Below are 27,205 nucleotides of genomic sequence, written 5' to 3'. Positions count from 1 at the left end.
GGAGTTATTCAGGAATAGCTATTTGAAAAGGCTTTGGAAGTGGATTATGCGACAGGAACACAGCACTCTTGTTCCAGAATAAGAATGTCCACATATGGCATTAATCAGGCATTATTAATCCAAATTAACTCAAGTGTAGACAAGCCCTAATTCTATATAGATTCTTATGCTGTACTGAGTGCTTTCCAGAAGTGCATGCCTAAATTGGAGGATCCTTCTGTAAAGGTTTTTAAAACTGGGCTCCCTAGCTGACAGAAGAGCTCAATTAGAGGATCTGGGTTTACAAAATAAATGTGCCGGAGGAGTAATCATCAGCCACTGCTCCTCGTGCAGGAGACTCCTCAGCAAACTGCTTAAGCAAAGGCAGAGCAAACTGCAGCTGAACTCCAGCTCTGTAAGGACGCTCATGCTTCCCATCTTCTTGCAGGGAGAGACTGAGTGCTGGTATTTGGAACTGAGCATGGGGCCCCTCCTCCGCCCTCACTTATGATTTTATAGCCAATAGGTGGTGAGGGTTATTTGCATATTTCCATTCACATAAGGAGCCTGAAGCAGTGACAGAAAAGGGTCCCTCCTACTCCAGGAGACCTGCTGGCACTTTTTGCACTTAACTTTAGGGAAACTTTGCACGGAGCTGCAGGCTGCACAAACTGCACTCACTTGATTTCCTCTGGACACTGGAAAAGGGAGACCTCTCCAGTGATGGCAAGGGGAGCATTGCTGGCAGCCCTGGGCCTGTGGATCCACTACCTCGCTGCTCTCTGCACAGCTACTGCCACGACACAAGCCACTGTCCCAAGTAAGTCTGAGTCCTTGGAGTGGGAGAAGCACTAGAAGCTGCAAGACAATATCGCTTTTGCAAACATCAACTGAACTTCTGTTTGTGACCTTATACTAAAGGGATGGGGGGTGCTGGGGATGTGCACAGGGGAAAGGGGGGCTGCTGGGGACGTGCACAGGTGGGTATCAGAGCATGCATGGGGGAGACCAGACTGAGGTGATGGGGCCATGTACAGGTGGCTGTTGGGGATGTGCATGTCAGAAAGAGAAGCAGTGTTGGGGGCGTGCATGGTGGCGCCCAGGGATATGACTAGTGAGATGCAGGGTGACGTTGGGTGGATGCACAGGAAGGAAAAGAGGCATCGGGGCATGCACAGGGGAGATGCGTGGGGCATACATGGGGGAAGTTGTAGAGCGGGCAGGAGGCATGCACAGAGGAGGGTGTGGGGCAGATAGGAGGCTGTTTGGGGGAGACACAGGGAAGGTTTTTGTGGGGCAGGCAGGAGGGGGCTGGGGGCACGCACAGAGGAGGGTGTGGGGCAGGTGGGAGGTTGTTTGGGGGAGACTGTGGGGCAGGCAGGAGGGGGCTGGGGGCATGGATGGGATGGTTGGGGGGCAGGCCCCAGGAAGGGGCTGGAGCCATGCACAGAGGAGGGTGTGGGGCAGACAGGAGGGGGCTGGGGCCGTGCACAGAGGAGGGTGTGGGGCAGGCGGGAGGTTGTCTGGGGGAGGCTGTGGGGCAGGCGGGAGGGGGCTGGGGCCGTGCACAGAGGAGGGTGCGGGGCAGGCGGGAGGTTGTTTGGGGGAGACTGTGGGGCAGGCAGGAGGGGGCTGGGGGCATGGATGGGATGGTTGGGGGGCAGACCCCAGGAAGGGGCTGGAGCCATGCACAGAGGAGGGTGTGGGGCAGACAGGAGGGGGCTGGGGCCATGCACAGAGGAGGGTGTGGGGCAGGCGGGAGGTTGTTTGGGGGGAGGCTGTGGGGCAGGCGGGAGGGGGAGGGGGCTGGGGCCATGCACAGAGGAGGGTGTGGGGCAGGCGGGAGGTTGTTTGGGGGAGACTGTGGGGCAGGCAGGAGGGGGCTGGGGGCATGGATGGGATGGTTGGGGGGCAGGCCCCAGGAAGGGGCTGGAGCCATGCACAGAGGAGGGTGTGGGGCAGGCGGGAGGGGGCTGGGGCCGTGCACAGAGGAGGCTGTGGGGCAGGCACAGGGGAGGTTGTAGGGCAGACAGGGGGCGGCTGTGGGGCGGGTCACGCACGGCGGTGGGGGCCGAAGAAGAGGGGCCCGGGGCTCGCAGGGGGCCGGTCGCCCCCGTCCCCAGCCGGCTGCGAGGCCGGGCGCGCCGGGGGGCGGGGCGGGGGGCGCGCCGGGGGCGCGTGCGGGGCGGGGCGGGGCGGGGGGCGCGCCGGGGGCGCGTGCGGGGCGGGGCGCGCGCCGGGGGCGGGGCGGGGCGCTGGAATGCCCGGCACGCGGGCCAAGGTCACCGGGGCGCGGGGCCGGGCGGGGAGTCCCTGCGGGCTGCTCCGCTCCTGCCCGCCCCACGCTGCCGGCGGGCCCCGGGCTGCCCCTCACCGCTCCTCGTCCCGGGGGCTGCCGAGCCGAGCCGAGCCGAGCCGCCGGCGCCGCGCTCTCCGGCCCGCCCGGCACGTCCCTGGTGGCGCTGGGGTCCCGCCTGCTCTGCCCCGGGGAGACGGGGGTCAGGCCCCCAGCCCGGGCAGGGCACCTGGCTGCTGGCCCCAAGTGGCTTCCCCATCCTTGAGGTGCGGGTACTGACTGCAGCGAGACGCCTCCAGGGAACAAGCCGCGGGGACTGGGTTATTTTTTGTCATGAGCAAGGTGGCATCTGATTGCCCCGCTAGTGAGGACGGCATCTCCTGGGTGGCAGTCGGAGCTGGGTACCGCACAGGAGCCGGGCCCTACTTGCGTGTACTGTTTATTTTGGTGGGTCAAGTGGCCTGCCCAGTTGCACAATAGAGCCTTCATGTAAACACAAAACCAAGTGGCAACATGGGTTGGTGTTGTAACAAATGCCTTTCAAGAAGATGAAGCAATTAGAGTCAAGTTTGAAGATGAATATTCTAATCCCACAGTGGATATGCATATAGAGCACACACCGAGCATGGCATAGAGGAATATATCACCTAGAGAATAGTCGACTTTCACTAATTTTCACTTTGCTAATCCACAAAACTAATACACTTTCAACAAAGAAACTTTCAACCGACTTTTCATCAAAGGCGGGAGAGAGACTAATGTTTTTAAAAGTCTGCGCAGTTAGAAAAAAGTTTGGACACATCTGTTGCAAACCACCGAGTGAAGCTAAGATGGTAACTAACTATGGCCCAGATTCTTAGAGGTACTTAGATGCCTAACTGCCTTTGAGGAGCTGGGTCTACATTTTTTTTCTCATTATTTTTCTTATAGCTGGCCTGAGCCTTCCCACACATCTCCCACCCGCCGATCAGGTTGGCAAGAGCAAACAGGACAAATGCCCGCTTTTGCCAAAAAAGTCGGGACGGCCGGAACAGGGCATAAAAAAGGGACTGTCCCGGCCGAAACATGACATATGATCATCCTAGGCCACAGTGAAAGGAATAGATTCTCACCTTGAATCTAATCTTATTCTATCAATGGTAATTCTAGAGCACCCATCACAATAATAGTTTAGTGGCATAAAATGAGAATTCTCTTCCCTCCCAGAGCAAACTTATAAACGTCGTTTTCATTCCTTGCTTTGAAGCCTTTCTACTTAATGTGTTAGTTCTCCCTAATAATAGATGATGTGGGACCCACCTGTAAGAACATCTCAGATCTAGCCATGCCATAAACTCTCACTGAAGTCAATGGGTGTTTTAGGAGCAGGGGAAAGCAGGATCTGGGCCGCAGGAAACAACGTCTGAATCCTTAATAAACAGGGCACGGTATAATCAGAGGAAGATTATATTTATAGGGCTAAATTCTCAGTTTAACCAGTGTAAATCTGGAGTAATTCCATCTAAATCAAAGGAGTTACACCAGTTTACATTAGTGTAAACGATTAAAAATTTGGCCCCCAGCTTTTAATATTCCTTGTAAATGCTGTGTTTGGGATAGCTCTGCCCGAGCTGCTACTGTAACAACTTTCCAACAGAATCTTTGGCACTTCTGAGAGGGTATATTGGAGAACTAACAGCATAGTGCAATCATAGGATCCTGCTGGATTTATAATGTGTGAGAAAATCTCCTATTTGGGAAACTGGCCTGTACATATACTCCTTGGGCATCATTATCAAAAGGGACCTTGTATTTATTATTGTAGAAGTCGGCCCACAGCTGCACTTTATCATCTTAACACTGTTTTAAAGAGTGATTCTTTACAGTGTTTTAGGATGCTAGGACCACTGAGCTTTGAGGACGGTCCTAAAATGTAGGAGAGATGCTCCAGGGCGTCTAAAGGATGGGAAAGTACTCCCAGTGTATCATTTTACAAGCATACCAAATGCACTTGAGGGACGCAGTCATTCCGCAGGGAATGACTCAGGCTTGGAGCCAGCATGTGTGCCGACATTTGTGCCCACGTGGAGTCCTGCTGAGTCCAAGGGAGCTCTATGCAAGTGCAGCAGTTAGCCCATGTAACATTTATTGCAGGATTAAGGCCACGGAGTTCTTTCCTCACGTGTGGGATGAACAAACTAAGTTGGAGCTCTTCGACAGAGTAGTTAAACAATAGCCTGCTTTATGGGTTGTGTTGTGGAGTTGTAACGAACAGTGTGATTTTATTGTATTGTTTAAACCACTCAAATCAAATCAAGATTGATTGTTTCTGTAATTTAGCCCTTGCAAAAGCATTTCACTTGTCTGAGTTACAAAACTTTACTTTGTTAGGGAACATGGGCTAATATAAGAAGCTTGGTGGGGTATTCAAGGTGACTGATACGTGATGTTCTATTGCGCTTTATCAGCTGTAGGACTAGTTATCTCAACAGAACTCTCACTGTTGTTTGTGTAAATATTTGAGCATGTGTGTGTTGATTTCAATGGAGCTGTGCCAGCCGAGGATCTATCCCATGATGTTTTTATGTATCTAACAATTTGAATTTCCACATCCGTGTACAAATGATGAAATTCTTGTTTATCCAAGATTCCTTCCTTAATCCACAGTTCAAATCCATTGATCCATAGTGAATAATTATTTAGATCTTATGATACTTTATATCCTGCACCTAGATGGGGTAGTTCAACTTGCTCAAAATTCAGTTCTCAACCCACCTGACAATAGCGATAAATTCAATGAAGGGCACAGTCTTGCTGCCATTGAAGTCAATGGTAATTTTGCCATTGACTTCAGTCGGAACAGGATCGGGTCCATAATGCTTGATTCTCCTCTTATTGATACTACCCTTCTACTTGAGTCAGGAGCCATTTCAATGTCTAGAGAAGTCAATGGGAGTCTTTCCGTTGGCTTCAGTGGGCAACGGATCAGGCCGTAGCGGGACTGGAGTTCCTGCTGATTTTCACAGCTGCAGCGCTGCCAACATCACGTGGTCAAAAATCACAAGTGAAGCCTCAAAAAATCATGAGATTGACTTAAAAATCACAAGGATTTTTTTAAAAAAATAAATATTTATTTTGCTTATGGGTACTTATGGGCACACTTGTTTCACTTATAGATTTCCCGCCCCCTTCCCGCCACGCTCCCAACCAAGAGGGCTAGAAAAGTTTCCTTTTTAACAAAAGGAAGGTGAAGATTCTCTTGTCGCCTCCTGATTCCAGCACCAGGGCTTTAAGAAAAACACCAAATACTGTGAGACTTGGGATGAAATCGCGAGAATGGGCAACATAGCTAGGGCAGGATCAGAAAAGCAAGTTCTTTCAGAGCAGAGTCTGTACTTGGCCTATTACTCATAACACTTCTACTCCCTTCAATTACAAAAATAAAATAAGCCAAGCATTGTAGATTGCATTATTTTGACTGGCTCCCAGACAAATATTATGGTTAAAATGTGTACAATAAAAAAGCCAGAGTGAATTTCATGGCAAGAAAATGGAATTTCTTTATAGTGCATCATCCCTACAGAGATGACAAAGGCCAGAAAATTATACTTTGTATTTAAAAGTATGCATCTGAAAGGTACTGCAACACTGACTACAATGATATTATTCATGTGCTTAAAGCAACATACGTGCTTTCGTACCTTGCTGAATCAGGACCAGAGCAAATACTAATTTTTAAAAAGGAATAATTTTGCTTTTAAAGAGCACTTAAGTCACATTCTCTGAGGCTTTGTCTAAACACAAAGTTGCACCATCTTACCTAAGATTAGTTGAAAACCTCTGTGTGGATATTCTTCATTTGATTGAAACCTGACTTCTATCAATTTTAGCTTATGTCCATTCAGTGCCAAATTCAGCTAAATTAATACAAGCCATTTTAAACCAATAAATGATTAGAGGGGGGATGCAGCAGTTTCACTAAATTGTTTTTAAAACTCACCTTTAGTTAAACTGACATGAGTTTGTGTATAGACAACCCTACATTTCTTTGGCTCTATGTAAGAACTCAACGGTTAAAACCCTGCATCAGAATTTCCTTTCAGCTACTTTACAAATATTAAACTAAAGTTGTGTGATGAGATTTTCTTCTCATTATGGTCGCTACAATCATTATGCCTTCAGGAAAAGGTAGTATTATTTGAACTAATTTGTGCTGGTACAACAAAAGACATTGCATTTGGGGGAGGTTTAGATTGGATATTAGGAAAAACTTTTTCACTAAGAGGGTGGTGAAACACTGGAATGCGTTACCTAGGGAGGTGGTAGAATCTCCTTCCTTAGAGGTTTTTAAGGTCAGGCTTGACAAAGCCCTGGCTGGGATGATTTAACTGGGAATTTGGTCCTGCTTTGAGCAGGGGGTTGGACTAGATGACCTTCTGGGGTCCCTTCCAACCCTGATATTCTATGATTCTATGATTTATACTTTGAACAGGGGTACAAACTGAACTGGCAAATTTTAGTTTTCTGAGTGGCTGTACATGGCTGTTTAATAATGTGTCTTAGGTGGGCCTACTTTTAGCCCATAGAACCTCTTTGTTATTTTAAAGCAGTATGTAGTCCACATGTATGTAAGCACAGTTCACAGGGAGATCTAGGTTAGATATTAGGAAAGATTTTCCTAACTATAAGGGTAGTTAAGTACTGGAATAGGTCACCAAGGAAGGTTGGGGAATCCCCTTCATTGGAGGTTTTTAAGGATAAGTTAGACAAACACCTGTCAGAGATGGTCTAGATATACTTGGTCCTGTCTCAGAATGGGGTGAGGGACTAGATGACCTCTTGAGGACCTTTGCAGCCTATATTCAGTGTGTGTGAGATATGTATACGAATGAATGTGTACGTACAAACACACACACACACACCCCCCACTGAAATTGCAGATTCTAAATAGAAGGGGGAAAGAATTGTAATTGTAGTGAATTCTAGTTTTAAGATGTGAGATGCAGCCAAATCATCTTATTCTGTGATCTAATCAGATTTGGCATGCCAATGGGAGGTCAGGACAGAACTTGAGGAAGACCTCCAATGAACACCTCAGAACAGCAGGAAGTAATTATTGGTGACTCGCATATACATAATGTACTCTGAGTAAGTAACTACCTGGTGTACTTTGCTGCTGGAGATGCTGCCCTTCAGCTGAATCCCTGACCATTTGTGGCCACTGAAGAGTCCGTGGCACTTATTGTAAGTATAGGGGTGCTAATCCTGGCAGTCTAGATGTATCCTATTCATTTTGACCTCCTAGCTCTCCCCTGCGATTTCAGCTGGACACAGTAACCACCTTCACCTCCTCTAACCAATGGCTTGTGGCTTTGCGTGGTTACATGATTGATGTGGCCGCAGAGGTGACTGCATTTCAGTGGTGGATGAAATGGTCCCTATGTATAAAGGTGTTTTATGAGGCTGAGTTAATGAATATTTGTAAAGCACTTTGAGCTCCTCCAGTGAAAGGTGCTATAGAAATGCAAGCTCTTCTCGTTAATAATCACCTACACTTCAACGTAAGAGCATCCCTGGGAGTTAAGTTATTACAAACTAGAGGGTCTATTTCCTACAGTGTTGTAGCTGTGTCAGCCCCAGCATATTAGAGAGAAGGTGGATGAGGTAATATCTTATATAAAATATCTTTTAGAGGGTATACTCCCAGCTACTCAGAAATAATAGCCTATGTATTGGAATGGACACACTATTAAGCAGATGCCAGTTTAGTCTATATTTTGGATGATTATCAAATAGTTTTAATGCAGTGGGGAATTGCCATGTAATAGCTAAATACAAAGAAAATAGTATAAAGGGAATGCAGGTGGAGTATTCTTGTTTGTCTTCCTGTATGAAAAAGGAACTTACATATGCAAAGTCTTTATGAGGTTCTATGCATTTCATAGTTGAAAGCTGCTTTTATTCCTTTTTAAGACTTTATTGAGTCATCAGTGAGTGGAAAGTTAAACAGTTTGATGTTTAACTAAGAACTAGTCAGCCTCCAGGGCTTTCTTTTTCTGGGTGGAAGAAAAATGATCCTAGTTACACTCAGACTGTTTTTCAGAAAGAAGGTAATGGATTGAAGAGATAATTAATATTTGTGGTGAGAGTGAGAAGTTCTGAATGGGTTGTACATGGTGGGGAGGGGGGGAAGGAAATCCCCAAAGGGGGTAATTTATAAGGAATAGATAAAAGCCAGGTCTACACTAGAAACTTTTACTGGCATTGCAATGTCAGTTAGGGGGTGTGACTTTTCTTTCTTTCTTTATTGCCAGTATACAAATGCCCTAGTGTAGACAGTTCTATTGGCATGAAAGTGCTTTTGTGTGTATAGCTGATATTGCTGTATCACTGTTAATTTGTGATGCTGGATGCTAACACTCACAGTAACAGCAGTGTTTTGTTTCCAGGACTTCAGGGCACATGCAAATACTAACAGTTTAGGCCTCAGTTCAAGAAGGTAATTTAAGCACAGGTGTAACTTTAAGCACGTAAGGAATCCCATTAACTTCAGTGCATCTACTCAAGTGCTTAAAGTTAGGCACTTGCTTAATTACCTTGCTGAATAAGGCAATTTAACTGAACACAAAAGGTTGGGTTTTAAATCAATGAAGATATATATATATAATACATGAAATTTACAGAATGACAGTATTGAAAAATATAGATACCAGGCAGGAAATATTCTCTCATTCTTAACATCTTCCTTCCAGAAAATCAACTTTTTGTCATGGAAAAAAATCAAGCAAAAATGGCTATTATTTGTGTGTGTCTTGTAAAAATGCCATACTTTGTATCTTTGTGTTCCCTGCTCTGGGTCTGAGCATTTAATGATTATATTTAGTGATGAGCTGCCAGAAGCTGAAGAACCGGTTCCTTCAGACGCTCCGGGTCTTCGGCAGCACTGAAGGACCCACTGCTGAAGTGCCGCCGAAGGCCCGGAGCGAGTGAAGAACCTGCCACTGAAGGCGCGCAGTGCCATCAGATGAGTAAAAATTCACAGGGGAGCCTCACCAACCAAGAGCTCAGGTGGGACAGACAGGACGGATGGACAGGACAGGAGTTTGCCCACCCCTTTAACAACTGGTTCTAAACCGGCTGCAAAATTTAACAACCGGTTCGCATGAACCAGTGCGAACCGGCTCCAGCTCACTACTGATTATATTCCCAGAACTCTGTGAAATCCTGCCGCAAATGGTGCCAATAAACAAACTGGTAAACAGAACTGAGAAGTACTGGCTTTTGCTGGGTTGAGAAGAGGAGAAATCAGTACTTGTTAAAAGGAAATCTGCCAACTAAGGCCCCAGTTCAGCAAAGCATTTATGCACATCTACATACATCTCCGTTCAGCAAAGCCTGTAGTTAATCACAAGCTGAAGTACTTTGCTGAGAGTAAGGATGGCCTGGATACATCAGGGCCTAAAAAGGGGGAGAAATATTGGTTTCCAGTTTTTAGGAGCGTATTCCAAACAACGGAGGAAATTACTATTATAAAAGTGTATACTTTTTATACTGCACTGAGTGTGAAACCACTCTCTTCCTTCCTCTTGTCATAAAAATGAAAAGCAATTTATATGTTTATTTTGAAAGCAGAGAAATTTCTCCAAGGAAGAACTGCTCATTGCAGGCATAGCATACCACATGCAGTGTCATTACTAATATGCCCTTTCTCCTTCACTAGGATGGAGAGAGAGCAGCTTTTCTTAGAAAGTTGATTATCAGATTGTCTGACGCAATATTGCCTTTGAAACATGGGCTTCTGTTTTGTTAGCTCAGTTTTAATCCCCAAGGCTGGCTTTTGACCTTCCCACTTGCTTTTTTTTTTTAGTCAGAACAAACCTAGACACCCACATTGCATAAAAGCAGGGATGAGTTTGCTGCTACTAATGAATTACTGAAGAATCTGTTTGTTATTGCTTAAGTGATTTTCATTAAAGCTGAAATTATGGGGAAGATACCTCAATAATATGAAGCTTATCAGTGATTTCTCCCTCTTCCCCAACCCCCTAATTTGAAACACTTGGGTATTTTTCCACAATGCAGTGCGAATTGCTTTTCAGATGCACCAGTTTTATATCTTTTCCATTACCAGATTAAAATAAACGCCTAAAATAAACATACTCCTACAATTGGCCAGATTTTACTGTCCTTATTCTGGCAGGGAAATGGGCCTTAGAGCAGGATGAAATTGATTTTACCTTGTCTTCTGACCTCTTTAGATCTGTGACTATCAAAATGCTTGGTTTTTTTTATTATGCATCTTCCTGAACCTGTTTTAATACCTGTTCCCAAAATGCTGCCTCCACTATAGGAAGCACCAGAGAAACAAAGAGAGACTTTGAGGGGATCGAGAGCAAATTTTCTCTAAGGACAGCTGACGAACCTGATGATGACATCTGCTACTTGGTCCCTGGTCAAGAAGACACCGTGGCACGATGCAACTTCAACCATACCAGTAAAACCTTTGTGGTGATCCATGGATGGACGGTAAGAGAAAACTTCTCCCGGAGCTGAGCTGTACCCAGAACTCCTATTGTTGTCAGTGGGAGCTCCACAGACAACGAGCAATTGCAGTGTCCAGCCCTGCAGTGAGTTACTTAGAAGCATAGAAGATTAGGGCTGGAAGAGACCTCAGGAGGTCATCTAGTCCAGCCCCCTGCTCAAAGCAGGACCAACGCCAACTAAATCATCCCAGCCAGGGCTTTGTCAAGCCAGGCCTTAAAAACCTCCAAAAAAGGAGATTCCACCACCTCCCTAGGTAACCCATTCCAGTGCTTCACCACCCTCCTAGTGAAATAGTTTTTCCTAATATCCAACCTAGACCTCCCCCACTGCAACTTGAGACCATTGCTGCTGCTTCTGTCATCTGCCACCACTGAGAACAGCCGAGCTCCATCCTCTTTGGGAACCCCCACTTCAGGTAGTTGAAGGCTGCTGTCAAATCTCCCCTCACTCTTCTCTTCTTCAGACTAAATAACCCCAGTTCCCCCAGCCTCTCCTCGTAAGTCATGTGCCCCAGCCCCCTGATCATTTTCATTGCCCTCCACTGGACTCTCTCCAATTTGTCTGCATCCCTTCTGTAGTGGAGGGACCAAAACTGGACGCAATACTCCAGGTGTAGACTCACCGGTGCCAAATAGAGGGGAATAATCACTTCCCTGGATCTGCTGGCAATGCTCCTGCTAATACAGGCCAATATGCCGTTAGCCTTCTTGGCAACAAGGGCACACTGCTGACTCATATCCAGCTTCTCATCCACTGTAATCCCTAGGTTCATTTCTGCAGAACTGCTGCATAAGCCTGGTACATTTCAGTGCCATACAGTGAAATGCATTACTGAAACTTGAGCCCATGACAGAAGTATGTTTACAGTAAAAAAGGTTTTACTTTCCCCATTGTATGGCTCCTTCAGCATCTGGTGGGGGCGGGCAGTGACTCTCTCTCACGATGTGTCCGTGCAGCATCTAACCCAGTGAGGCTCCAATCTCAACCGAGGCTTCTGGGTGTTACTGCAATACAAATAATAATGCGACATCTCTTTTCAGGTAACTGGAATGTATGAGAGCTGGGTCCCAAAGCTGGTGGATGCTCTGTATAAGAGAGAACCTGACTCTAATGTCGTCGTTGTAGATTGGCTAAGCCGTGCCCAGCAGCATTATCCAGTATCTGCTGCCTACACTAAACTGGTGGGAAAGGATGTAGCAGTATTTATTGACTGGATGGAGGTAAGCACTTGTACAGAGGGCTAGATGACATGGATTGTGTAGGTGCTCAGAGTTAGAATAGTTTAACAGTACAGTTTAGTTTGTTCTATCTCCATTCTAGATTTCTTTCAAGAGGAAGTTCAGGCCATTCAGAAAGTGTGTGTGTGTGTGTGATTTTTCTAGCCAAAGATTTAATAATAGAGGCAAAACTAGGTAAATGTTCTACGTGGCCCACACACACATCTGAATTGCTTTGGAGAGATCACAACTGGAAGAGTTTGTGTTCATTTGTAGTCGTTTCAATAGTAGAAAGATTCTGATGAACCAGAGGGAATTCAGAGAGGAATGGAAAGGGATGGAGGGGTTGAATGGTCAGGAAAAGTTAAAAGAATTGAAATATAGCTTTCCTTGAAGACAATGAAGGCAGGGCACATGGTAAGAGAAACTGACATTGAAGCAGACCAACGGTCTAAAGTTAGGTGCCTACATCTGTACTTAGGACTGATTTCATAGATGCTGAGCAACCCCAGTACACAACAAAGTCCACAAAGTTCGGCTGGTGCAAGAAAGAGAATGCTGTCCCTTTTGGGGGCGGTGGGGGGGAACAGGACAAATTAGCCTCCCGCTAGTCTCTTTGCCATCTGCCCAGCCGCTGCTCACCTCCTCATGCCCTGTGCCGGCCCGCCCGCTGCTCTCCTCCTCACTGCTCTCCCAACCCTGCTAGTCTCCTCAGTGTCCGTCCGGTCCTGTTCCCCCCCAACGTCTGCCCACCACTCTCCTCCTCGCCGTCTGCCTGCTCGCCTCCTCACCCCCTCCCGCCTGCCACTTGCCTTCCCGTTTGCCTCCTCATCCCGCTTGCCCTCCTGCCTCATCTCGCCGCCCACCTCCTCACTTGAATATCGGGACAAATATCAGGACCAATCGTACATCGGTTGGGTCACAGGACAAAGGGCTAGATATCGAGACAGTCCCAATTTTTATCAAAGCGTGGGGCCCAGGGCGGCTGCTCCGATTTGCCCTACCCAAGGGATGGCTCTGAATGGGGCATATTGATTCCCTGAGCAATATTGATCTACTGCTCAGCATCTTGTTTGATGGAGGCCAATACCACATGTCTCGGGAGAAGGTGAAAGAAACCCCATAGTTGGATAATTAAGGAACAACTTGCCCTCAGAAAATCTCTTCCTAAATCCCATGTGTCAGTGATACGTTTCAGGACATACGTTCAAGTGTTTATATGCATAAAATGTCTTAATACTCTCTGCAACTTTGGATGTTCTCATTATCTATCTAAATGTCTAAGGCCATGGCTTCACTGGGGAAAAGGGGTGTTCTTAAATCACATTATCTAACGCAAGAGAAAATCCTAGTAAAAAGGCAGTTCGGAGTCTTCACACGAGTTAGCAGGTCAGGTTCAGAATCCCGCATCCCCGTAGGCTAATTCCACTCCTTGCTGGGAGGGGTTTCAGAAGCACTCAATGCTCAAAAGCTGGCCTGCTCTCCTCCCACTGATGTCAGTGGCCAATGCCAAGTGCTTTTGAAAATCCCCCCTACACTGTTTTAAAACCCCATTAAGAGCTTAGACTCAGCAATCCATTGTTCTTGTATTATAAGAATAGTCTACCAATATCTGAATGGCAGAAGGAGAGGGTTTTTTTTATTTTAGGGTGGTACTAGGGGACAAGACTAAGAAAAGGAAGATATAGGCTAAAAAGCAGGAGACCTTTCTTAGTGGTGAAATCTCTTAAACCAGGGGTGGGCAAACTATGGTCCGGGGGCCGCATCCAGCCCTCCAGATGTTTTAATCCAGTCCTCGAGCTCCTGCCAGGGAGCGGGATCCGGGACTTGTTCTGCTTCGGCGCTCCAGCCAGAGAGCGGGGTCAGGGGCTTGCCCCACTCCGCGTGGCTCCCGGAAGCAGCAGCATGTCCCCCCTCCGTCTCCTACGTGTAGGGGCAGCCAGGGGGCTTTGTACACTGCCCCTGCCCCAAGCGCCAGAGGGCAGGGCAGCATACAGAGCCACCTGGCTGTGTGCATCCATGTAGGAGCCGGAGGGGGGACATGCCGCTGCTTCTGGGAGCTGCTTGAGCTAAGTGCCACCCAGAGCTTGCACCCCAAACCCCTGCCCCAGCCCTGATCCCCCTCCCACCCTCCAAACCCCTTGGCCCAGTCTGGAGAACCCTCCTGCACCCCCAACCCCTCATCCCCAGCCCCACCCCAGAATCTGCCCCCCCAGATGGAGCCCTCCCACACCCTAGCCCCCTCACCCAGCCTGGAGCCCCCTCCTGCACCCTGAACTCCTAATTTCTGGCCCCACCCCAGAGCCTGCACCCCCAGCCACACCCCAACCCCCAATATTGTGAGCATTCATGGCCCGCCATACAATTTCCATACCCAGATGTGGCCCTTGGGCCACAAAGTTTGCCCACCCCTGTCTTAAAATGTGGAATAGCCTCCCAAGTGCCAAGTGGAAACCGTGTGCCTGGGACCCGTTAAACTTGACTGGACAAAGCACCAGAAAATATAGTACAGGGAACAATGTTGCTATGGTAGCAGGGTAGTGCTGTGATTCGTATGAAAATCAATGATGGGATATGTGCACAGCTCACCCCTCTCTGAGATGGGCAGTGATGAGAGCAGCATATACGAGGACAGCCTATGATTCTATGATTCTATAGCCTTGCTTGACATTAATTTTCTTTAGGAGAGGATTTTCAAAAGCACAAATGGGAGTGAAGTGCCCAACTCCCAATGGCTTTCAGTGGGAGTCTATCTGCCCTTTGTGCCTTTGAACTGTAGAACCACAGGGTTAGGAGGGATCACAAGGGTCATCTTGTCAAGCCCCCCAAATCTGCCCTTAATCTTTTACATGGCACCTAATCCTGTCCCCACTGAAATAAACGTCAAACCCTATTGTCTTCAGTCAGGGACTGAGTAGGTTTACATTAAATTGCAATTTTTCAGATACCTTTTTTGTCTTGTTTTGGTTTTGCACCCTTGGAATTTAAACTTTTTTTTTTTTAAATCTTCCATAGGAGCAATTCAATTACCCACTCGACAACCTCCATTTGCTGGGCTATAGTCTTGGTGCGCATGCTGCTGGGATTGCTGGAAGTCTGACCAAAAATAAGATTAACAGGATCACTGGTAAGAAACACCCTGCTGTTTATCTGTTTGTGTGCTCACAAAGAGAGAATGGGGGACTCTGTTTCTCCCCTGGCTTCTTTCTCTCCTACCTTCGTCTTGACATTTGGTTTGGTTTTAGTTAGGGCTGTTGATTAATCAAAGTTAACTCATGAGATTAACTCAAAAAATTAATTGTGATTAATTGCAGTTTTAATCGCACTGTTTAACAATAGAATACCAATTGAAGTTTATTAAATATTTTGGATGTTTTTCTACATTTTCATATATATTGTTCTGTGTTGTAATTGAAATCAGTGTATATTATTTCTGATAAACAAAAGAAATAGTATTTTTCAGTTCACCTCCTACAAGTACTGTAGTCCAATCTTTTTGTCATGAAAGTGCAACTTACAAATGTAGATTTTTTTTGTACATAACTGCACTCAAAAACAAAACCATGTAAAACTTCAGAGCCTACAAGTCCACTCAGTCCTACTTCTTGTTCAGCCAATTGCACAGGCAAACAAGTTTGTTTACATTTTCAGGAGATAATGCTGCCCATTTCTTATTTACTATTCCACCAGAAAGTGAGAACAGGCATTTTCATGGCACTTTTGTAGCTGGCGTTGCAAGGTATTTACGTGCCAGATATGCTAAACATTTGTACGCCACTTTATGGTTCGGCACCATTCCAGAGGACATACTTTCATGCTGATGATGCTCGTTAAAAAAATGTGTTTTAATTAAATTTGTGACTGACCTCCTTGGGGGAGAATTGTATGTCTCCTGCTCTGTTTTACTCACATTCTGCCATATATTTCATGCTATAGCAGTCTCTGATGATGACCCAGCACATGTTCATTTTAAGAACACTTCCACTCCAGATTTGACAAAATGCAAAGAAAGTACCAATGTGAGATTTCTAAAGATAGCTACAGCACTCGACCCAGGTTTAAGAATCTGAAGTGCCTTCCAAAATCTGAGAGGGACGAGGTGTGGATCATGCTTTCATAATTCTTAGAAGAGCAACGGTCTGGTGTGGAAACTACACAACCTGAACCACCAAAAAAGAAAATCAACCTTCTGCTGGTAGCATCTGACTCAGATAATGAAAATGAACATTCGTCGATCCGCACTGCTTGGGATTGTTGTTGAGCAGAATCTGTCATCAGCATGGACTCATGTCCCCTAGAATGGTGGTTGAAGCATGAAGGGACATGTGACTCTTTTGCGCATCTGGCACGTAAATATCTTGCGACGCCAGCTACAACGGTGCCATGAGAACGCCAGTTCTCACTTTCAGGTGACATTGTAAACAAGAAGCGGGCAGCATTATCTCCTGCAAATTGTAACCAAACTTGTTTGTCTGAGCGACTGGCTGAACAAGAAGTAGGACTGAGTGGACTTGGAGGCTCTAAAATTTTACATTGTTTTGTTTTCAAATGCAGTTACTTTTTGTACATAATTCTACATTTGTAAGTTCAACTTTCATGATAAAGTGATTGCACTACAGTACTTTTTACAGTGCAAATACTTGTAATCAAAAATAGATATAAAGTGAGCACTGTACACTTTGTATTCAGTGTGGTAATTGAAATCAATATATTTTAAAATGTAGAAAACATCCACAAATATTTAAAGAAATTGTATTCTATTATTGTTTAACAGTTCGATTAATCACACAATTAATAGCAATTAATTTTTTTAATCGCTTGATAGCCCTAGTTTTAGCAATGGTGATTGTGCCTATGTTTTATGCCTTTTATTGTTGACTTGCTTGGCCTATTGTGATTATTGATTTGTGTGATGATGGGCCCCAGAGGGCTGAACCCCACTGTGCTAGGCCCCACTGTGCTTGACCTATAAAGCAAGGAAAACCCCCAGTTTGTCTGTGGGTCTGTCTTCACTGCAGAGCTAGTTCAGGTTGTTACTCTGATATTGCCTCTAACCTCCTTCCTGTCTACCCGCAGAGTTTTGTGTTGCTTTAAACCTAGGTTGGTTGGCCCTGCTGGGGCTATTGGCTAGATCACAAGTGCTGCTTTGACTTGGGTTGGTAACCCATCCACTTTGCAGTGAGAACACAGGCTAACTCACTTGAGTGCTGATAGTCCTCCAGTTCCTTCCCACAGTTTTGTTCCCCTCTTCCCCCACTTTTGCCCAGAAAGACAGAACAAGACTTCACAATTCACTGGGACTCCTAGGAGAGAATTGTAGAGCAGCTCAATTCACTGCAACACAAGAATCATGGATATGCCCCCAGAACCCCTAGTGTTCCCCCCAGATGAGTGCAGCACTGTACCAGTGAGGACGGAGTAACTTGGGTAGGGTATTGCAGTGTCGATGCTCACAACCAGGTGAAGCTAACCCCGGTGTTCAGACCCAGGTGCTGAGCCCCTGAGTTAAACTTAGAACTGTCCTAGCAAGGTTAACAATCTGTTTTAGACCCGTTTTGCCATTTTGCTATGGGAATTTGCACAGTAAGGGAAGTGGATGCAAGTGCCACAATTGAAACTTTTATTTACTATTAGAGCAGGTCACTTTTTTGACTTTGATGCAATTTTGAAATTAGAACTTTCTTTAAAAATCAGGAACACTGACCATCTTTTCCCCCATTATTCATCTCCCGTTCTCCCCCCCAACACACACACACACACACGCTTGTTTTTGTACCAGCAGTTGAGCTGGTTGAAATATTTCAATTTTTTGACATTTTGAATTTAAAAAACTTCAAATTTTCAAAATCGTGGAAAAATGGGAAAACATTTTGAGAAAAGTCATTTTTTTCACCGGCTATAAATACTGCAAACATGTAACAGTTAAACTGCCTCTTTTATACACACCATATTCTGTGTATTAATAATAATTAATGAAGCTTTAATGTCTATTTAATGCTTTAGCATACATGAATGTGTGCTTTCATTAATGTATTTAAGGAGGTGACAATGCAAACAAAACAACTTTTAAACTAAGGCTCCCAAACTTGGGGCCTGTAGCACAGATTACATCAGTTTCATCTATTGACTTGGATGTTTTTTACTCCCATGAAGGTTTAGATCCAGCTGGACCTAACTTTGAATATGCTGAAGCAACCACACGCCTCTCCCCAGATGATGCTGATTTTGTCGATGTCCTACACACCTACACCAGGGGGTCTCCAGATCGCAGCATTGGGATACAGAAGCCTGTTGGGCATATTGACATCTACCCAAATGGAGGAGGCTTCCAGCCAGGCTGTAATCTAGGTGAAGCTCTGCGTCTGATTGCAGAAAAAGGCCTTGGAGGTAAGGCTAGTTGGGAAAGAGAGGGCTAACACCTGCCCAAGTGATCGTGGGGTGGGGGGACTTTCAACAGCGCCTAAGGGCTGGGCTACACTGCAGCTGGAAGTGAGTTCCAGCTCGGGTAGACATACGTAGGCCAGCTTTGATTGAGCTAGCATGCTAAAAACAGCAGTGTAGCCATGTCTGTGTGGGCCCTGGGGTGGTCTAGCTGGCCCAAGCAAGGACCTAGGGCCCGGGATGGGACAGTACTTGGGCAACTCATCTGTCCCGCCCCCTGCGCCGCTGCAGCTGTGCTGCTATTTTTATCGAGCAAGCTTAATCGAAGCTAGCATGCTGCATCTACCCAAGCTGCTCCTTGCTCCTCCAGCTCCAGCCGAGGTGTACCCTGGGCTACTTAGGAGCACTGCAAGTCAATGGGGCTGGTGCGCCCTAGGCACTTGTGACCATCTCCCCATAAAGCCCTCATCTCAAATAGATTGTTTTATCACTGATCACTCTGACCGGGGAATCTGATTATCTTCCTTCAAAGATGTGGATCAACTGGTGAAGTGCTCTCACGAACGCTCCATCCACCTCTTCATCGACTCCCTCTTGTACGAAGACAAGACAAGCCTGGCCTACCGCTGCAACACAAGGGAAACCTTTGAGAAGGGGCTGTGTCTGAGCTGCAGGAAGAACCGTTGCAACAATCTGGGCTATCCGGTCAACAAAGTGAGAGCCAAGAGAAACAGCAAAATGTATTTGAAGACTCGCTCTCAGATGCCCTATAAAGGTAGGTGGCAACCGTTTCATTGTGGAAAAGATATTTTGTTCACACTGCATTGTGTGGGAGGAGAATGATGATCTTGCCTCTCTGCAAACTGATGTCAGGAGACGCTGAGCTCCTGAAGATCTTGGAGGTTTTTCCGTTAAGGAGAAGAGGGTGGGGAAGTTGAAGTAACAAAATGTTAAGAGATCCAAAGGGAAAAGGACCTATCTTGTCCAGTGTAGTCAGTAACTCTGCTTGGAATAGTCTGACTCTCTGAATTTTTCCATCTCTTTCTTTTCCAAACCAATTCTTACTGTTGCTGGAAAAACTAAAAGCAAACCCAAGTGTGGTGAGTGACTTATTCTGAGATGTGCAGTCATCAGACTCAAACTCGGTACAGTAATGTCTGTGCCAGAGCCTGTCACTGCAAGACGTACACTTTTTTTTTCCTGATTGCCACAGTGGCTGGTCTGAAAAGGAAATTTCTGGAAAGAATCTGAAAGCTTTCAGCTAGGGAAGGAACTGTTAAGGTAGATGGCTGGCTAGGGCAGCCTAGTAGCATTGACAGTAACATATGAAGGACCCAGTTATGGCTTTGCCACAAGCACTGAGTAAGGAGCAACAAGAAGCTGCACTACTGCAGAAGTAAGCCGAGGACAAGCAGTACTCCAAGTTTCTCTGGTGTGGCCAGTGTTGGCACAGTGGCCAGACTGGAGTTTGTGGGTGTTTACAGTGCAGTGGTGATTCGCTGAACCAGTTACAACAGGGGTGGGCAAACTTTTTGGCCCAAGGGCCATATCGGGGTTGCAAAACCATATGGAGGGCCGGTAGGGAAGGCTGTGCCTCCCCAAACAGCCTGGTCCCCGCCCCCTATCTGCCCCCTGACTGCCCCCCTCAGAATCCCCGACCCATCCAACCCCCCCGCTCCTTGTCCCCTGACTGGCTCGTCCTGGGACCCCCCGCCCCTAACCGCCCCTCTGGGACCCCACCCCCTATCCAACCCCCCTGCTCTCTGTCCCTGCTCCCCGTTCCCCCTGACTGCCCCCCGGGACCTCCTGCCCCTTAGCCACCCCCCCCCCCCCACCATGCCGCTCAGAGCGGGAGGACAGGCTTATTGGAAAGCCTGGGAGGTGGGTGGGTGCAAGCCACACTACACGTGCAGCGGCATCCCTGCTGGGGAGGGGGCTCAGCGGTGGAGGGGCTGGGGGCTAGCTTCCCCAGCCGGGAGCTCAGGGGCCAGGCAGGATGGTCCCGCGGGCCACATGTGGCCCGTGGGCCGTCGTTTGCCCACCTCTGAGTTACAATCAACTTCACAGGGACTCTTTGCATGAGAAAGAACTACTCCTTTGAGTCTGGGCGTGCAAGGTTAGCCCCAGCACCGAGACACTTGAACCTTTCCCGTGAAATGATACCAAGCCAGTACTGAAGCCCAAGCGAACAGTTTATATTGCCATTCCAATGCCAAGCGCAAATAACCCTGAAGTATTTGATTCGGCCATCCTTGCTCCTGTTAAGTAATCCTTAACACACGAGAGTCCCCTTGATGTCCGTGGAACTACTCACATAACAAAGGGCTAGTCGCCTTGAGCAAGGGTGGCAGATTCAGGGTTGTCAGGTTTGCTAGTTTCTTTCTCTCTCTGTCTGCAGGCTGTTTGTAATGATGAATTTTCCTTTTCTGTTCCTTCCTCCACCCAGTCTTTCATTACCAGGTCAAGGTCCATTTTTTTGGCAAGGTGAATGTGACCAAGACAAATCAGCCATTCCTGGTCTCTTTGTATGGCACGGCCGATGAAAGCAAGAACATTGCTTTGATACTGTGAGTATCAACGGAAATCCAGACAAGCACAAGTACAACCCACTGCTCACAGGGTCTCCTGCTAGGCCTCAGTCACAGAGGGTATGAATCTATTGCAGCCCCAACTAAAGAACCTGGCTCTCTAGCACGAACAGTAGAGACTTCTGCTTTGAGCTCTTGTGGTTCAAATGTGGCTAAGATAGCAGCTGTCAGCCGTGCAGTACTGAGGCTTAGCATATAGGCTCCCTAAGGGCCACTTTGATCCAACAGAGATTTGAAAAAGAAACATCAAGTCACGCTTGTGGCTCGTCATAATCAAAAATTCTCCAAGCCAAAAAAATTCAAGACCTTATTGTGGCATCAGTCTCTTCAAGCAGAGCTCTCTGTGGAAAGCAGTGGAGAGTTCTGCTTACACTAGGATAGCTTGGATTTGCTGTTATGCAAGAGTGGTGCTCTTCCCCCCCCCCCCCCCCCACTGTAGAGCCTTAATGTCATGTTCCCATTGAGTTAAAGGCAAAGACTTACATGTAACTTAACATAGTTTTGTTCAACATGGGTCTGCCACAAGCCACACAGATGGGGGGAGAGGGGGAGGCGCGTAGGAGCTGACTAGCAACAGATTGACTCAGAGATGGGAGCTAGGGTGGGTTGTAAGGGCCTGAGCTGAAGTCAGTGGAAAGATGCCCATTAACTACAGTGGACCTTGGATCAGGCCCGGAGTGAGACACTTGCCCATCTCTGAAAATACACAAGGGCCCACTCACAGATTGTAACTTTTTTTTTTTCCACAGACCTGAAATTTCCACAAACAAGACCTACTCCTTCTTGGTTTACACCGAAGTCAATATTGGAGACCTCCTCATGCTGACATTGCAGTGGGAGAAGGAATCCATTTTCAGCTGGTCGGACTGGTGGACCTCCTACGCTTTTGACATCCAGAGGGTCAGAGTGAAGGCAGGAGAAACTCAGAAAAAGTAATTCAGTTTAAATTGCTTACAGTAAAAGTTCAAGATTGGATTTCATTGCCAGTGTGTCAGGACTCTCAAGATACCTGGTGGGGGCGGCAAGTAATTAGGAGCATTTGTTTGAATAAAAGCCAGGGGTCAGATTCATAGATACATGCTGGTTGTTTTGTGCTGCTGTAGTGATGCAAAGAGCCATGAACCTGGCTCAAGCAGCTAATTAGGTTAGGTTTACAGATGTTTCACATCACCATAGCAGCTACAGCATCTCAGGGATTCTGGTCCCATAAATTCCACTCAGCACCAGTCAGCCATGCACTTAAGTATGTGGCTAACATTAAGGATATGAGTAATCCTGTGGACTTCAGTGGAACTATTCTTGTGCGTAAGAACCTTGCTGAATCAGCGACTTTGATCGTATTTGCAGCCCCTCTAGCCTGCCTCCTTCTGAGCATTTGTGTAAATAACATTTTCATCACAAAGAATGCTCATGAGAAGGGAGGGATTCCTGAACACCGTTCCACATTTGTATTCCCACAGGAAGTGTGTGTGTGGCCATCTTGGAAGCTCTTTATTTGTTTGGGAATCCTCCAATCAGGAGGGCAGCAACGGCAGCATGTGACTTTGTTGCGAATGAATACCGCATACCCAAAGCAGCACTCATCAGTAGTTCAGAAGCAGAAATACATTCACATAAACCAAATTTAGAACAGTGACCATATTCATAAAGCTTGAAATCTGTTGGCAGAAAATCTGAACTGAAAAAGGGACTTAAATCTGTCTAATTGTTTGTAGTGTAATACATCCAGCTCTGAATTTTGTACAGTAGTAAGTTTATCAAAATACACAGTAAAAGAGCTGGACAAATATGGAAAATATAATCAACAAGTAGCTTTGGCCAATAAAAGCAGCTGCTGGGTTTGGGTGAAATTGGCAGCATACTTCATTCACAAAGGTTCAGGAGAGCAAGGTTTTTAACCAAGAATGTTCAGAGAAAGCAAAAGTCACATGAATATTCATGTGTGTAAACTCCTGGGCCAGAATTTGCACTGGAAGTGAGGTTCTTCCAGCCATTTAAAAAACATGTCATTAATCACAAAGGGTGAAATTTGGTGCAGAGGGCCTGCAAAAAGTCAAATTTACCTCCTTTCCCAAATTTCTTTCTGCTTGTATAGAAGTGCTTTCCTGAATCATGTCCCAAGAGCCTGATTGCTCAGCACCTTACACTATAACCTTTTAGGAGTTGAGGTCATTCAGCACTTTGCAGAATTGGGCCAATAAATGACAGTTTGGGAGCATGCAGAATTGTCACTCTAAGTGGAGTAGCCATTTGTCCATAACAGTGCATTGGAACAAGTCAGTGTCTTTTTAAAATCTCTTACCAATGAAGTTTCATTGTACCTAAGTTCACTAGAAACTGCCTGGGCTGTTTGAAATGTTACAAATGACACTACGGGAATGTTTAAAAACAAATACCCTATCTGAAAAACAAAACCAGTATCTTAATGTTCTTTTTAGCACTGTATAAATAGATTTTTTTGGTTTGTTGGCATTTTTAAAAATTTTTTAGTTTGGACAAAAATGTTGTGGTAAAATAGTTTGTTTAGACTTTTAAAGGAAATTCTGAAATGGAAACTTGTTGCAAAGCGAAATTTAAATATTTTGTTTAGAAAGTGTCAAAACAAAATTTTCAAAGTGTGTTCTTTTTAGGGGGGGGAGAGTGAGGGGGAAGCGTAGGGTTGAAACTAAAAACTTGGCCAAATTGACGCAAATTGGTGAAATGTTTCAGTGTTGCCAAACCTACCTTTTTTGCTTGGAAAAAAATTTCAGCTGAAAAGTTTCTCCCAGCTCTAGCCGTTCCTTAGCCAATTGCTCCTGCATTTAAGAAAGAAACGATACCATCCTTGACAAAGGCACACTGGTTCTGGGCATTGATTGCATTCTCAGAGCTAAAACGGCTGTCCCTGCTCAGCTGTGTGAACAATCTTATGTTTGATCTGCAGGATGGTGTTCTGCTCTCAAGATGGGATCTCTCACCTCAGAAGAGGGAAGAAGGCTGTGATGTTTGTGAAATGTGCTGATAAGCCCAACAAAACAGACAAAGGGTAAGAGCTCTCCTGGAACATATGATGCCACACAGACAAATCAATGAATGTAGAACATTGCTTTAGGGATGGTCTCAGTATTGGCTGAAACCAGGCAGTACCAAAAGCCTGGTGAGAAAACTGACTTCCATGGTTATGCTGGTCAGTGCTTGGTGAGCTTTGGGGAAGCATATGAACTTTGCCAAGGTTATCAAAACTCAAGTGACTGAATATTTGGGCCTGGTTCTCTGCTACCCTGTATAGTCATTGACCCCTGTGCAAAGGGAGGGCAGAGGGGTCGTAAATCCCTACCAGGCTTACATCCATGCTTTGCACATGAGCGGCCAGGTCAGGTATAAAGTGATGCCTTCTAACTCATCAGGAAGCAAACACACTTTTTTGTCTTCAGGACTGTTTGCGCTTTCTTTTAAAACATGTCCATCTTTGTTTGGGCTTTACAGCTAGGTTTCAGGCCATCAGTGGTGGGGCAGTATTTGATATAGTAGCTCTTTTTAGGTCTCATGGGTGCACCTGTCTATTTAGGTCTCAGTTCTGCATAGTGATGTACCAGACCCTCGCTCCAGGGCTAAGTTCCAGTGAAGTCAATGGGAACTGTTGGTGCTCAGGTTTCAGAGTAACAGCCGTGTTAGTCTGTATTCGCAAAAAGAAAAGGAGGACTTGTGGCACCTGAGAGACTAACCAATTTATCTGAGCATAAGCTTTCGTGAGCTACAGCTCCCTTCATCGGATGCATACCGTGGAAACTGCAGCAGACTTTATATACATGTCTGCTGCAGTTTCCACGGTATGCATCCGATGAAGTGAGCTGTAGCTCACGAAAGCTCATGTTCAAATAAATTGGTTAGTCTCTAAGGTGCCACAAGTACTCCTTTTCTTGTTGGTGCTCAGGACTCCTCTAAAAATCAGGGGTGTGTGTGTGTGTGTGATAATTAGTGACCAACAGCCCTCAAAGAGTTGAGCAGCTAACATATTGTCCCACAAAACAATTGTTTAGACTTCTTACAAATCCCACAAATAAGGCTAATATAGGTTATAAACTGTTCCTATTTCTCTTTTAGAGACCAGTCAAGACCTTAAAGAAAGATCAGCTCTTGAATTTTCTGAAGAATGAAGTGAATGAAACATTTCTGCTTTGGATGGAAAAATAATCCCCATTATGCTGGGTGTTCAGAACTGAATGTATTGAAATATTTAGCAGCTGTAATATTGCTGGCCTTTTAGTCTGCTATTCCTAGCTATTCTAGGAGACGCTTTTGTTCAGTGTCTCAGAACACACAAAGTGGTTACTTAACTATAAAGAACACATTAGCCAAGTAGTTTAAAATACTTCTACAGAAAGTGTAACATCTTGATTACCGGGAAGAATTAAGAGTTATTTTGCCTCAAAATACCACCTTGTAACAAGGTTTCTTGATATAATGTACTGTATAGCAAATTCCTAGTATTTATTGAAAAGTCTCATTTCTGGGCCTGTATTTTGGCTTTTTTAACTTGATTTCTTAATTTTTAAAGACTTTTCTAAAACTGGACAGATGTCTGTTTTTGTGGTTGGGCAACTACCATTCAGCTAATTAATGAGTTTAAAGACCCTTCGCTGACCCTAGCTCAAGGTGGTCAAATACATATTTAGCATGTATTCCTCATTTAGCATTTCCTCATTCGGGAAAGCATGCACCTGCTCTTGCTAAGGCTGGTACTCAAAAGATGCCCAGGACTGAATGAATATGGAAAGAGAAAATTCTGGATAATAACGAATCGTACTTGAGGTAAACTCCAGAGCTGTGAGTACCGATTTAGCCTTAGGTATGACCTGTTCATCTCTACTCTGTTAAATAGTTCATCCTGCAATACCTTTCCAATCATGGGAGATGCTGGCATTTTCTTTGTCCTGCGATGATATTTTAACATTAATGGGTAACCTCTTTTTCAAATAAAGCCATCTAAACTCTGACATTGTGCTAGATTAGGGGCTTCAAAAGAAGCAACAAACTGGAAACTGCAGGAAACTTATTTTTATCACCTGTTTACAACAGCAATGCAAAATGAGGTGAAAACCAGGCCATTCTGCTCTGACACGGAGTTTCAGTCATTCGAGCCACAGCTGTTCTAGCCTCGTGTTCACCTGTATTTTCCAGACATGAAAATGGATCAGCTGTATGATCATCATTCCCTTTGCTGATAGTCTTGTTTCCAAAGACCACTCTCTATTTATTTCTTGCCTATGACATAGGGGTAGAAGCTGTGAGCTGCAAGATTGTCTGTCTGAAATGTCACAAATTTCAGTAAGGTGCAGCATCTAGGCCATTCAAGGAGCCTGAGTGTATTGTTCACAAAACACAATGCTCTGAGATCGCTTGAATTAGAAGTGTCACAAACACACACACACAAGTACTGTAAAACTGAAGGGTTGGCTTTTTTAAAAAATAAATAATGTACATTTATTCTAATGCCATGAAAAGTTCAGTAGCTTTCTTTTATTAAATCATAAATCAAAAACTGGGGAGGAAATCCTGAGCTAGAATATGATTACATATCCGTGTTTTATAATCCTTGCATTTATTACAAAGCATATGGTGAAGGTAGCATTTGTGCTAAGTCATCCAGAAGAAAAACCTACGCCTGTCTGTATGTTGTTTTTCTCAGTCCGCATACCGTTCATTAGCTGATCAGGTGAACAAAGAGCTAACCCAGTGCAATAGGTTGGAATGCCCACAATTCAAAAGGTGCTAAAAATGTGATGTCTTAACCCAGTGAAGTATGGCTGAGAGGATAAGAGAGCTGCTTGGGATTTGGAGCATGTCACTCAAGTCCTCTAAAAGTGAAAAAACAAAGTGATTCATGTTTCCAGTTGACGTTGCTTTTACTTGCATTTTCCTGAAAGTTGAGCTCTTTGGAAAGAAGACATGTGAGGACATGTATACTTTTAATACAGGATGTAATAAAACACCTACAGCACTTGAATGCCCAATGGTGAAAGGTTTCTATACATGAGGACACATGATTTAGCTTGAAATGTTATTTATTACCTGTAAATATATATATTTTTATGTGTGTAAAGGTAGTTTGTATATATTGCTGAGATTATCAAGACTATCTCCATTTATACAGCTGTGTGCTATTAATCCTGTATATAGCTTTCAAAGACCTACTTAACCATGCTTATAAAATAATGCAGTGTAATATACATTTTCTAAAG

General features: G+C 45.3%; 1 protein-coding gene across 1 annotated transcript; it reads left to right on the top strand.

Annotated features, from left to right (window-relative positions):
- Positions 1–557: 557 nt before the first annotated feature.
- Positions 558–27,205, top strand: LPL (lipoprotein lipase). Its single transcript, XM_084628937.1, has 10 exons — positions 558–799; positions 10,605–10,780; positions 11,839–12,018; positions 15,031–15,142; positions 18,169–18,402; positions 18,929–19,171; positions 20,843–20,963; positions 21,734–21,916; positions 23,908–24,009; positions 25,068–27,205. Exons 1-10 carry the CDS (start codon positions 703–705, stop codon positions 25,084–25,086), a joined length of 1,467 nt encoding a protein of 488 aa, XP_084485063.1. The 5' UTR covers positions 558–702; the 3' UTR covers positions 25,087–27,205.

This window comes from Lepidochelys olivacea (genome assembly GCF_965140295.1).
Source record: "Lepidochelys olivacea isolate rLepOli2 genome assembly, chromosome: 5".
Taxonomy (NCBI): domain Eukaryota; kingdom Metazoa; phylum Chordata; order Testudines; family Cheloniidae; genus Lepidochelys; species Lepidochelys olivacea.
This window is presented reverse-complemented; position numbering and strand designations above follow the sequence as displayed.